This window comes from Armigeres subalbatus, chromosome 1 (assembly GCF_024139115.2).
Source record: "Armigeres subalbatus isolate Guangzhou_Male chromosome 1, GZ_Asu_2, whole genome shotgun sequence".
NCBI lineage: Eukaryota > Metazoa > Arthropoda > Insecta > Diptera > Culicidae > Armigeres > Armigeres subalbatus.
In genome coordinates, this window is record NC_085139.1 from 73,499,999 (window position 1) to 73,514,393 (window position 14,395).

The 14,395-nt window shown below is 41.5% G+C and overlaps 1 protein-coding gene across 8 annotated transcripts in view; it reads left to right on the forward strand.

Moving 5' to 3' along the window:
• Positions 1-14,395, forward strand: part of LOC134227108 (cadherin-87A) — a 1,007,180-nt gene that overhangs the window by 937,522 nt on the left and 55,263 nt on the right. For all 8 annotated transcript variants that reach the window (XM_062708398.1, XM_062708391.1, XM_062708382.1 and 5 more), the window contains one exon: positions 9,917-10,085. In XM_062708398.1, the coding sequence (XP_062564382.1) occupies positions 9,917-10,085 (169 nt within the window). The remainder of the gene's footprint in view (positions 1-9,916; positions 10,086-14,395) is intronic.

Sequence of the window (14,395 nt, forward strand, 5' to 3'; positions counted from 1 at the left end):
TCTCCATACAAAGGGAATCAGGTTCCCAGAAACAATTACGAACGTGGCCAATATGTCCAAAAATTCTCAACAACTCATCTGCTAAGCTTATCTTTCAAAATCATGAATTTTGACATATAGCAAGATAGATTTCGGGGTCAATCAAAATTCATTCACTTGTAACAAGGTTACAAGAAGGGATTGTTTAAAAAAAAAAAATTGGTTGGACTTTCCACTCCTCGGGTTAAAAGAGAGCCGAAAGTCCAACACTTGCAAATAGGAGAAAGATTTGAATTTTAGAATTTTTATGGACCGCGGCGCTATGGGTGGCGAGAATTTGAAGCATCCATTTTTAACGGATCGCGAAGCAGATCACATCGCTCCGCTCCAGAATTGGGCAGTATGGCCAATGGTCTAGATAAAAAAGATGATTTGCTAAATTTGGAAGTAGATGTATGTGTGGGAATCTCGCGGTTACGCAATGGCCAAGGTAAAGGTCATCTATTTTTAGTCCGAGTATCGTTCTTTTCTCGAGTCGATCGGCATAGTGAACGGACGTAGGTCTCGAATATAGTGGAAGCAAAATATTACTAGTTGCTAGCCAATCGCAAGTTATATTTTCTCGAGAGTTTTCCGCGTGGCCTCTGGGAAGGTCCGAAGACTCGTCCGCTTGTAGCTGGTCTCGCGGCGGGTTAGTGATCAGGCCCCAGCGCATCTACGGGCCATCGGAAGTGACCACTGCTTCCGGGGTGTCAGCCGGTCGTCAATAGCCGGCCACACTCCATTGTTGGCCTCGAAGCAGCACTCGCGAGTGGTAGAAGCGGGCCCGCCAACGAACTACCCTGGTGTGCACGGGTCGTAAGTCGAGACACCCACCACTAACAGCATCGCATCGAGCAGCAGATCTCATTTTTTTTGTATTGCAAAATATTGACCACCGGTACCGCCCCAACGGGGATTAGAATACTGGGGTCGCTTCCCATAGGCTAAATAAATAAAAAAGGGACTTGCCACAATCGAGAGTTGAACTCAATTACTTTGAAGGGTCGGTAAAGAAGAGCCGAACCCTGTAGATTAAGCGATCTATTGAAACCTAAAATACATTTTAATTCAGCCCGCTCGAACTGTTGAACGAGGAGAGAAAAGCGATAATCGAGTTTTTTTTTCTTAGTTTTGCATGCGATATTTTGATTCCCCGTTGACCATCCCGTCTGACAATAGAGTTTGGAGATTGTGAGGTGGTACGATTCCCCGGTTTGGTTGTTTTTTTTAAGGACTCGCCTTGAGGAGTCTCGCCGGGATACAAATCTTGCCTCTTCGCATGCAGGTGAAACTTTTTGCCTGCTTGGCGCTTAAGCGAAGTGGTTACTCCAACCGATTCGGACGGCGAAGCTAGCCGACCGTTACACACTTTTCTGAGAGAACTGCCTGGTTGTGAACGGCTTGGTTAGTGATACGGAAACCACCGTGCCAAGATAAGTTTGATACCGTCGTCGGGGGTGACAATGAGTCAAATGAGGGTGAGAATGGGTCAATGTTTTAACTACTTAGAATGCTTGTAGAATAGATTGAATGTATCTGAGGGCAAGAAGACTAAAATATAAGAGACCTTTTTGAACGATTTTGCTCTACGACCTCCAGACTGCCGGTGAAAGCGATGACCCATTCTCACCCCCCCAGCTACTGTCACCCTCGATGGCGGTACTTCGGAAGATTGGTTTCGGATCCAATCAAATCTTGTTCACTTCCCTGAGGGAACCAGGTTCCCTTGAATACTTCAGGATCTAGCCAAAGTGTCCAAAAACTGTCAAATATTCTTTTATTGAACTTGTCTTCCAAAATCATGATAAGTCGGAAGACGGGTTTAGGAACTAACCAAAATTTGGTCCACTTCCCTGAAGAAACCAGGCTTCCTGAACTTCCAGAACCATGTTTTGGTGATTCAATATTGGTTTTAGCACGTTTACATCAAGAGTACCGAAAGCTCAGTAAACAAAAATTATTACGAACTGTCAAAAACGGGGAAGGGTCGTTTGGCCGAAACCCATTCGGCTGAAAGCAATTTGGTCCAATTGAACTAGGCCGAACAAACCATTACGCCAAAACCCATCCGGCCAAATAGGTCATTTGGCCGAATACGCTATTAGGCCGAATAGGACATGTGTACTAATAGGAAATGTGGCCGAACAGGGCATCTGGCCGTATAGGACATTCGGCCTAATACGACATTAAGCCGAGAAGGACATTTGGCCGAATAGAACATGTGACCGAACAGGATATTTGGCCGAATTGGACATTTTTCCGTACGGATAATTTGTCTGAATAGGCAGAATCATTTGGCAGAGATGGTCATTTGGCCGAACAGGTAATTTGAAAGAGTAGCCAATCTTTGAAGTTTTTCCAACTTTTTTTGAGCCACTCTTTCTTTTGTTTTTGGCCACCATATTAATGCGGCATATGAAATTCTGGGTTTCACAATCGCCGTATAAATCCATTGAATCATTTTTGGCTTCAGTCCCCACTTTTTACCGAATGTCGCCTTACTTATCCATAAAGCATTTGTAGTCTTACTCAATGCTTCTTCAAGATGTAAGTTCCAATTCAGCTTACTGTCAAGTGTAACTCCAAGATGCTTGACTGAGTTTGAAAGTTTCAAATCTGCTCCTTTCAATTTTTAAGTAGGAAAAAAATAATTTCTTCTCCTTGTAAACGCCACCAATGTGGCCTTTGAAAGATTTATGTTTAATCCTTCTTTTTCACACCATAGTGTAATGAAATTTAGGGCAGTTTGCATTCGGTTAGAAATAACACAGTCATATTTTCCTCTCACCAATATAACTATATCATCCGCGAAGCCAACTATTTCCAAGCCACGAGCCTCCAGTTGTTTGAGCAGATCATCAACGATTAAAGACCGCAATAGAGGTGATAGTACGCCTCCTTGGGGACACCCTTTTACTGCTCTTACACTAATTGATGAGCTTCCAAGGTTGGCTGATATTTCTCTTTTTGATAACATCTCTCCAATCAACAATGCATACATCGAAACCTCGTTTCAACATAGCATTTTTCATTGAACTGTGAGATGTGTTATCGAATGCTCCTTCAATGTCAAGGAACGCTGTAAGTGAGATTTCTTTAGCTTCAAAAGATCTTTCCAACTTTGTAACTAGCTTGTGAAGCGCTGTTACTGAAGATTTTTCCTCCTGATACGCGAACTGATTTCCGCTTAAAGGAGTTTTCGTTAAATAAGATGATTTTATATGCTCATCTATTAGTTTTTCCATTATTTTTAATATGATGGACGATAAGCTAATTGGTCTGAAGGATTTTGGGGATGATTTATCCTTCTTATGAGCTTTTGGGATAAATGTGACACGCACTCCCCTCCATGCAGTCGGTATATAGCGTAATATTAAGCTTAATCGGAACATCTTAGTCAGAATGGGTGCTAAGATTTCTTTTCCCTTCTGTAGTAGTACAGGAAAAATTCCGTCCCTACCTGGCGCCTTGAAGGGAGCAAAAGAATCAATCGCCCATTCTACTTTCTGTTCTGTAAATATTTCACTGGCCAGAGTACTAGCATCGCTCCTAGTGCAATTCATATCTCGCCTGGCTTCATGTACACTAGTTTGCGATACAGATACATTCTGGTCTTCATGTAAATTGATGATAGAACACGGGAAGTGTTTTTGCATCATTACTTCTAATGTTTCATAAGTTGTCTTGGTAAAAGAACCATCATCTTTTTTAATAGTCCCAAGACCATTTGTGTGATCCTTAGCAAGGACTTTCAGCAGTCTGGCAGCAACTGGAGTACTTTCAATGTTTTCACAAGTGTGCCTCCAGTTTATCCTTTTAGATCTACGAATTTCTCTATTGTAAGTAGTGAGGGATTCTCTGTATTGATCCCCCTGTTGTGTGCGTTTAGCCCTGTTGAAGAATTTCCGGGTTTTCTTTCGCATCTTTTGAAGATTGGTATTCCACCAAGCCTGACGTCTCACTCCTCACTCCTCATTTCTCACTTCTCACTGTGAAAAGTGAGGAATAAAAAGTGAGAAGTGAGTAGTGAGTCGACAAATGACACATTCGGCTGAACGACCTGTTCGGCCAAATGACCTTTTCAGTCACATTCGGCTATATGACCGTTTCGGCCACAGGGCTATTTGGCCAAATACCCTATTCTGCTATATGGCTCTGTCGGCCAAATAATTTTCGGTTAGATCGGTCGGTTTTTCTTTTTGATATTGAAAATAGAAAAAATATTGAAAAAAAGGATCATTAATATTTTATATCAACTTCCAAGCGAAAACTTTGCAATAAATAGACCGCAACGTCTTTTTTTATCTCACTTCCACTAGTGCAAGCAAAAAAGAAAGAAATTGTGATCTTATGATTTTGTGCAATGGTTAACAGTGGGTCGGAGTCTTTCACAAGTTTTCGTGTAGCAGATCCAATTGATCACAAATCGTATTGGATATCCTTCCACCCTGTAACTGACGATATCGATCAACAAATGCACGAATGAATTGATACGAAAAGATTTCCATTTTCTTTCTACAAACAAAGAATCAAAAGTCAGTCAAAAAGGCGTTTGGTGCGGTTTCCCAGAACCCAGACCAGTATTATATGGTTTGCTCGTTTTGAGTCGAGATGCGCAATGCCATCCCTGGCCAAGTGTGCGGGTTATTTCAATTTTGAATTTTAGGTCGGACCGAAACGGGTTGAGGAGCTGAAGCTGGAAGGTGAACCTCCACCCTGTTTGAGTTGAACTGTTGATCGACATAGCGAGGAAAAGGAGTAAAAATGGTCAAGACATCTATAATAAAATTAACAAAAAAATTTCCGCCTGTTGATAAAATTTAAGCTTCCGTTCCCTTCAGGGTTTTTCACTAGATAAAACATTTTTCCAATAATCTTTGTATATGTCTGGAAAAACAAATTAGTAAAGATTGTGCCAAGTTACTGAAAAGTTAACATTATATTTTTTTTTCATAGAAAAACACACATTTTAATAATAACTTTGCATGCAGGATAAAACGCGCCCGTCAGATATGCTTGACTATAGATGACATAGTATGATAAGGGCGTGTGCCACTAATAATTTATTTTGAAATAATTATCAATTAAAATGTGAAAAAACAGGAATTGAAAAGTGAGAAGATAAAAGTGAAAAGTGAGGAGTAAGAAGTTATGAGTGATAACAAGTGGGAAGTGAGAAGTAGAAATTGGGAATGCCACTATAAAGCACCCAATAATTTTATAATAAATTGAGAATTGTAAACTGATAAAAGAAATGAGGAGCAAGATAGGAGAAGCGATACGCAAGCAGTAAGAAGTGCGAAATAAGATGTGATCAATGGAAAATGAGAAGCAAAAAAGAAATAAGAAGTGAAAAATCAAGAAGAGGAATATGAGAATTGAAAAATGGATGTGAAAAGATAGAAACAAGACGTGAGAGGTGCAAAGTGGGAAGCAAGGAATGAAATAGGAGACTAGGGAAATGAAACGCGTGAGGAGAGACGAAGGGAGAGAAGTGTGGAGACTACTCAGAATAGAGTTTTTCTCAGCATAGATTTTTGGGCGTCCAAGAAATCCATGGGGTAAGGGCTAAGGATCTACACGTGTTACGAAAGATCAATCAAACTGTTTAAATATAGTACATGCACATTTGTATGTGTAGAATAGAATGAATCAACGTAAGAAATTCTCGGTCATCTAAAAAATACCCGAAGTTAGGCATTAAGAATTGCACGCGTAGCTAAAGATCAATCAAACTGTTTTAAATATGGCACATGTACTTTGGGTGTGTGCAATAAAATAGAGGTTCTCGGTCATCCAAAAAATCCCTGTAGTTAGGCCTTAAGATCTACACGCGTAACTAAAGATCAATCGGGATGTTTTAAATATGGTCCATGCCCTTTGTGATACATAGAATACACCCAACAAACAAATCTGACAATTATTGTATAAAATCTGGGCATATACAATTCTGTAAGCTTTTTATACAGTTATTGTATTAAAATAATACAAATCTGTATTATTTCAATCCAACAATTGTATTAAAATCTTCCGAAATTGTATATGCCCAATTATTATACAGTATCTGTAAGGTTCTTATGCAGAACTGTATTAAAATCTGCCATCCGCTGGTTGGGTGATAGAATAAGTTCATTCCAGGAATTTCTTGGACAGCCAAGAACCTATACTGTGAACACATTCTATTCTATGCATCACAAAAGGCATGCATGAACCATATTTAAAACAATCCTTTTGATCTTTGGTTACGCATGTAGATCTGAAGTCTTTCTCCAGGGATTTCTTGGACGGCAAAGAACCCATACCCATAACCCACATTCTAGTCTACGTATCACAAAGAACATATACTCGTCGAAACAGTCCGATAGATCATTGGTTACTAATTAAGACCTTAGGGGTCGTACAGTTATTACGTAAGCAATTTTTCTGGGTTTTTCAACCTCCCCATGTTATTTTTTTCATACAAATGAATTTTTATTTATATGGAGCGTAAGATAATGACCGACTCTCCCTCCCCCCATGAGTGCTTACGCAATTTGTGTACGGCTCCTTAAGTGTACTTTATTGCAGGAATTTCTTGGATGCGTGATACTTGTACCGTGGAAAGAAAATTGTGATTTGGCTCCGTAATGCGCAAGGTAATATGCGCCCACCAAATAAATTATAAAATAAACATTACACGACAATTTGGCAAAAAATTAATAACCATTTTATCCGTTTTCATTTCAGTGGAAACGAGAATAGGATTCACATTAATTGATACTCGATTCTTCTGTCAGTTTCACTACGTTTGTTTACATTTTTAGGGTGGCGTGATTAAGCTTCGGGGTTGACGCGTTTTAACCCGCATGGTTGAAACGCGTTTGGATGCATTAGTATTGGCAAGTAGAACTGCCCATAGAACTCCCAAGTAAATTTTCCTTAAATTCTGTAAATATTTACCACTTGCCAAGAAAAAGATCCTCCTACAATCCACTTTCCAGCTTTTCGATGGCTTGAGTCCCACAGTTCATGGAAAACGAGTTATTAACTGGATCTTTGGGTTTTCCAGCTCAATCTCGATGTCGTCTGTCTTAATAATATTTATTCAGTAATAAATAGGCTTGAAAACAATTGTTGCAAATTCTAGGGCTTTATTGATATTTTCTTCCATGCACAAAGGCTTCTAATTCATAAAGAAAATTTTAAGGCCAACATCACGAAGGCAATTGATCACAGTTTCACTACTTAAGTTCTGGTTAAGCATTACTTTTTCCATCCCACGGGTCTTTTCAGGAACTGCACCTTCCAAATTGCGTATACAGCAATTTGTTTTAATACATGTATTACTATTTCCTACAATTCTTGGTTACCGCATCACAATACCATACGTATTATTTGTTTTTAACATTATTGTGATGACACCAATTGAATCTTCGAATCTTCCTGCAATTTTTCTGTATGTTGAAGGGATTCATCGATGATCGATTTACACATTGATTAGTCTTGGATGATGTATTTTCTGAACAGTATTAAAATAATTAATGAGTAGTGTGAGTTTAACTCGATTTTGTAATAGACTTACCAGCTTGATACCAATTTTCCGGATAGAAAGTTGAAGTTAAACTTACTGGTTCGACCAAGAAAGCATTTTTATTTCACTATGTGTAGGAGCCACTGTTCTTCTTTATCTTCTTATTGGTATTACATCCCCACTGGGACATTGCCGCCTCGCAGCTTTCAGCACTTCCACAGTTGTTAACTGCAAGGTTTCTAAGCCAAGTTACCATTTCTGCATTTGTATATCATGAGGCTAACACGATTATACTTTTATGCCCAGGGAAGTCGAGAAAAATTCCAACCCGAAAATGTTCTAGGCCGGACCGAGAATTAGCAAGAAAGGCCCCAGCAGGAGACACTGTGTTTTCAACTTTTTTTTATTTTCAAGCCTTCTATACCAAGGTCACAAAAACATGTAACAGAATCTAGAATTGAATTAAATTTACTGCACATTAGTACAATAAAATGCATATTATTCGGCAACTCGGCCGTACGAAAATCTTTTTTTTTTTTTGTTAAATATCTTGACTATGCATATGCACAACACATGTTTCGAAATGGACAAATTGATATGAAATTTGCGAAAAAGAATCCACGTGTCTTGGAGGGATCACTTAATTGTCCTTGTGACCATCATTGTATCTTACTTATTACTCATATTAATCTAGAATCCATCTAATGGTATAATTGAAACATTGTTTAAGTCTAGCTCGTGGGCCGTACATATTTTTGCTTTAACCATACTTTGAGAACAATATGAGTTTAAATACTGGTATATGTGGTTCTATGCTATCGTCGAACTACACACTTTTAAAGAGAATTACTGAGAATCACTGTACTACGTGAAAATCCCAATCTCAATCACCCACACTGCTCGTTTACCGCGAGCGAAATGATTTATTGCACCGAGAATGCAAAGCGTCCGGAACGTGTCGTCATGTGGCTCATTGGAAATCGTCATCACCTCAGCACGTACGTCATGTGCAGCATCAGTTTCGTTGTGGTGACCCTCGGGTCCAAGTGTATCCTCTTTGAACGACCTTTCCCAGCAATGCTCTTCAGTTGATATTGCACAGACAGACTGCCATCAGACCGAACTGGATGGGGATGAACGGCTGTAATCTGACCATCTAAATCTGCCCGGAAGGGGTACAGTTGTAGTCGGTATAGTCGGGTCTCGTACGGTACGATTAAAATGGGGGCGATGTATGAATGCATGTGATGGTAATCTTACACCGTACACATTTCCGATAAACGCAACCACATATGCGAGTGTGCGGATTCAGTACTGTATGAAACTCGACTGTATTGTCTTTGATCCACAGTGCCCTGGTTTGGTTGCAGAGAGGGAACAGCGAGAACATGTGTGCAGTTTTCAGAAGTACGTTGGTTCGTCTATTCCGGATACTTCTCCGTACAGAGCTGCCAACCGCGCGCGCGCCTTCATCCGTGCCACTCTAACCCTATTGATGATGAATTGCGAAAATGGTTGAGAACATCCTTTGTGTTCCGACGGATTTCTTCTAATGGCCTCTGTTTGTCCCGTGCCATCAGCAGCAGTCCCAACGACTAGACACCATACGGACTGTCTGTGGTGGTATGCAGTTAGCCAGCCATTGCGTGTTGCCCCGTTTTGACATAAACCGTGATTTGGAATAACAATTTCCACTTGTGCATTGAATATTTGACATTGACCAATCATTAAATATAAATGTTAATATTATTAAAATTTTCAGTATTTTAATGAAATTCCTCTGTGTTTTATAATACAGAGCCCTACAAGTTCCTCTACAACTTTACATATTTCTGTATATTTCCTATGGTTTTGAAATTACTAAATCTGAAGTGTCATACTGTTAACATCTCGGTGTTAGAATAAAATAGTTACATAAGCATTTCGAAATATTTCTGGTTTTCTTATACCAAACAAGCGTATACAACACGATGACCTACCGAAATTTTGTTTATCGAGCTTAATCGTCTAGCCAAGAATCCACCTCCACTGAGCAGAGCACAGATTACAAAATGCTTTTACGTAGAAGATTTTCTTCAGCTTGGTAATACGTGCTACAAGCACGATAGTGACGACGACGACGACCATCAGGATAACAGTGATAGCCGCCCTGCCTCTACGCCATGATTTATGCCATCTTTCCTCCCACGGTAGCTTCAGCAGATTCTCAATTTTGGACGCTCGAAATCGGTTGGCGTCTGCCGGGCTGCATCCAGGGCCCGGTAGCCATTATTCACTGTTTATTGCTGTCAGTGAGCTGACGCACCAGCCAACATCGCCCCCCCCTCTTGCACACAATTGCACAATATAATTTAACCTCAAATCCAATGTTCCGTTTCGTTTCAGCTGTTCCTGCCACCGTGGACACCGAAGGACCCTCGTTACCGGTTCCAGGTGCTCGAGGAACAACCGATCGGAACCATCCTGACGACGATGCAAGCAACAGATGCCGACTCGACTGTCGCCGAGTACCGGATGACAGATAACAGCCATTTCGAGATAAACAACACAACAGGTAAGTGCCTCATCCACTCTCGGCTAGGGTTCACCGTACACACCTACGATAGGGTTAGTTACGGGGATAGTTAGTCGCCCTGTTTTCGAATAACGACGTCGGCCGCCCAGCAACTCAAGACAGCGTAGTTCGCTATGGCAAAGGGATCCGGAAGGGTGAATGTGTTCTTCTCGAAACGGGAGTGATTTACAACATATGGCCCCCGGTAAAGGTATCCAGCGAACAGCAGTTTGTACATCTATGGATGACCGGTGACCGGTCACTAGCCCTACCGGACACGTAAATGTACTTAGTAGTAAAGGAAGGAAATGCAACATTCGAATTTTGCCTTCAAGTTAACTTGTATTCTACGACAGGATTTGGGTGTATCCATTAGTGTTATCGGACTGGCAGCCGGTGGCCGTTTCCGAGTGGTATGTTTGCGTCTGCTAATGATCGACACTGTTTGACATTCTGTTTCACTAATCGATTGAAATGTTTCTTTTAATTATTTCTATTTTTGCGGCATACTGTCAAATCGAATATTTTCCTTGATATTCAATTATAAACGCCAAAATTGCTCAACAAAAAAAACGTTTTTTCTAGAATTTCTTAGTGTTATTTATTTGGAAATTCTGATAGGTATTTCTTTGAGAAATCTATTGAAAATTCCTTCGTGAGATTTTTTTTCGGAAATAATTTAAGCAATTCCTTGTAATCATTTTGTAATCTTTAAGGTTTTACTTTGGGAATTTATTTGAGAATTCATTCTAAAATTTCTCCAGAAATCTCCTCGATAATTTCTTTAGAAATTCTTTCCATTCCAGGAATTTTCTCAAGGGATAATTTATAAAATTACGCCATTAACTCCAAAATTGATCCGGACATTCCTTCGGAGCTTCCTCTTGCTTGTAGTAAAACCATACAAAATTCCTTTTCAAATTGCTGCTGGAATTATTCCGGAAATTTTGTTAGATTTTTAGATTTTTTTCCAAAAATTTATTGAAAAATGAAATAGAAAATCCTAAAGAATATTTCGGAAGAGTTTCTTACGGAAATGTCAATGGAATTTCCAGATGAATTTTAAGACGAAACTCTTGAAATAATTTCTGACTAATTTCTAAAAGAATGTCTGAATGAATATCTGGTTTCCAAAAGAATTTCTAAAGGAATATTCGAAAGCCTGTAGAGAAAATCATTATAGATTTCGAATATTCCTTTAGAAATTCTTTTGGGAATCAGAAACTTCCGGAGGAATTTTAAATAAATTTTATCTAGAATTCCTGGGTGAAATTATAAAGATATTCCTACGAGGAGTTTCGAACGAATTCCAAAAAAATCTTCCAAGAGTTTTGGAAAGGATTTCATAAGAAATTACTGAAATAATCTGTTTGAGAGAATCATGGAAAAAAATACGTATGATTTTTTTTTAAATTGAAGGAGTTTCTCATTTAATTTCGGCAAGGATTCCAAAATCAATTTCCAAAGAAACTCATAAAGAAATTCAAAAAAAATTCTTCGAAAGGTTTTTCTGAAACAATTTCCTTTTAAAGGAATTCTTGAAAAGGTGTCCGTAAGAGTTTTAAACAAATTTCCAATGGAATTTACAAAGTTCTGAAGGAATTACCGAAGAAATTACTGAAAGAATTTCGAAAAAAAATATTAAAAGAATTTGCAAAGGAATTCTCGAAGAAAGAAGAATTTCCGAGGAAATTTCTACAGGAATTTTCGCGATACTTTGCATGGTATTTCCGAAACTAATTCGGACTTTCCAAGGATTTTCTGAAGAAATTTCTGAAAGATTTCTCCTGGACAATTTCCGTAGGTATTCCTGATAGAGTTTCCAAAATATTTTTTATAGGTATTTCCAAAGAATTTCCCAAAGGAATTTCTAAAACAAATTCTTTAAAGATATTCTGAACGGAAATTTCCAAATCAAATTATGTCAGAATCTCCGACAGTCTCAAATTGCGGTAAAAATTTCTTCGAGCATTCCTCCAAGAATTCTTTCGGAATGTCTTGGGATTCCTTCTGAACATCCTCCGGAAATAGTATCGAAGATAAATCCGGAAATTTTTTTTGGATTTTCCTCATAATATTCCTTTGAAACTTCAAAGAAGGAGTTATAAAAAAAATAGAAAGATTCTTCTTTTCAGTACCTACAACACCTACGGAAAATGTTTTAGGATTAACTTTGGTAATACCTATAGGAATCTAAATTGAGCCCCTTGAGCTCGAGAGCCCCATTAAAGAAGAATTCGGAGCGTCCCGAAAGGATGCTTCCAAGCCTCTTGAAAAGAGGCTTCCGAACCCCTTCCAAGAAAAGATCCGAGTCTCTCGAAAACATACTTTCGAGCCTCTTGAAAGGAGGCTTACGAACCTCTTGAAGGAGGCTTCCGAGCCTCTTGGAAGGAGGCTTTCGAGCCTTTTGAAAGGAGGATCCCGAGCCACTTCCAAGAAAATTTCCGAGTCTCTTGAATGCATACTTTCGAGCCTCTTGATATGAGGCTTCCGAACCTGTTGGCAGGAGACTTCCGAGCCCCTTGGAAGGAAGCTTCCGAGCCCCTTGGAAGAAAGCTTCCGAGTCTCTTGAAAGGAGGCTTCCGAACCTCTTGAAAGAAGGTATCCGAGCCTCTTGAAAGGAGGCTTCCGAGCCTCTTGGAAGGAGGCTTCCGAGCCCCTTGGAAGGAGGCTTCCGAGCCTCTTGGAAGGAGGCTTTCGAGCCTCTTGGAAGGAGGCTTCCGAGCCTCTTGGAAGGAGGCTTCCGAGCCTCTTGGAAGGAGGCTTCCGAGCCTCTTGGAAGGAGGCTTCCGAGCCTCTTGGAAGGAGGCTTCCAGGCCTCTTGGAGGAGGCTTCTGAGCCTCTTGGAAGGAGGCTTGAGCCTCTTGGAAGGAGGCTTCCGAGGCCTCTTGGAAGGAGGCTTCCAGGCCTCTTGGAAGGAGGCCTGAGCCTCTTGGAAGGAGGCTGAGCCTCTTGGAAGGAGGCTTCTGAGCCTCTTGGAAGGAGGCTTCCGAGCCTCTTGGAAGGAGGCTTCCAGGCCTCTTGGAAGGAGGCTTGAGCCTCTTGGAAGGAGGCTTCCGAGCCTCTTGGAGGAGGCTTCCAGGCCTCTTGGAAGGAGGCTTCCAGGCCTCTTGGAAGGAGGCTCTGAGCCTCTTGGAAGGAGGCTTCCAGGCCTCTTGGAAGGAGGCTTCCGAGCCTCTTGGAGGAGGCTTCCGAGCCTCTTGGAAGGAGGCTTCCGAGCCTCTTGGAAGGAGGCTTCCAGGCCTCTTGGAGGAGGCTTGAGGCCTCTTGGAAGGAGGCTTGGGCCTCTTGGAAGGAGACATTCAGGCCTCTTGAAGGAGGCTTCCGAGCCTCTTGAAGGAGGCTTCTGAGCCTCTTGAAAGGAGGCCTGAGCCTCTTGAAAGGAGGCTTCTGAGCCTCTTGAAGGAGGCTTCTGAGCCTCTTGAAAGGAGGCTTCTGAGCCTCTTGAAAGGAGGCTTGAGGCCTCTTGAAAGGAGGCTGGAGCCTCTTGAAAGGAGGCTGAGTCTCTTGAAAGGAGGCTTCTGAGCCTCTTGAAGGAGGCCTGAGCCTCTTGAAAGGAGGCTTCTGAGCCTCTTGAAAGGAGGCTTCTGAGCCTCTTGAAGGAGGCCTGAGCCTCTTGAAGGAGGCTGGGCCTCTTGAAAGGAGGCTTGAGGCCTCTTGAAAGGAGGCTGAGCCTCTTGAAGGAGGCTTCCGAGCCTCTTGAAAGGAGGCTTCTGAGCCTCTTGAAAGGAGGCTTCTGAGGCCTCTTGAAAGGAGGCTTCTGAGCCTCTTGAAGGAGGCCTGAGCCTCTTGAAAGGAGGCTTCCGAGCCTCTTGAAGGAGGCTTCCAGGCCTCTTGAAAGGAGGCTGTGAGGCCTCTTGAAAGGAGGCTTCTGAGCCTCTTGAAAGGAGGCTTCCAGGCCTCTTGAAAGGAGGCTTGGAGCCTCTTGAAAGGAGGCTTGAGGCCTCTTGAAGGAGGCTTCCAGGCCTCTTGAAAGGAGGCTTCCGAGCCTCTTGAAAGGAGGTTCCCGAGCCTCTTGAAAGAAGGCTCGTAAAAGGAGGCTTCCGAGCCTCTTGAAAGGAGGCTTCCGATCCTCGTGAAAGCAGGCTTCCGATCCTCGTGAAAGGAGGCTTCCAGGCCTCGTGAAGGAGGCTTCCAGGCCTCGTGAAAGGAGGCCTGAGCCTCGTGAAAGGAGGCTTGAGCCTCGTGAAAGGAGACTTCCAGGCCTCTTGAAGGAGGCTTCCGATCCTCTTGAAAGGAGGCTTCCGAGCCTCTTGAAAGGAGGCTTCGAGCCTCTTGAAAGGAGGCTTCCAGGCCTCTTGAAAGGAGGC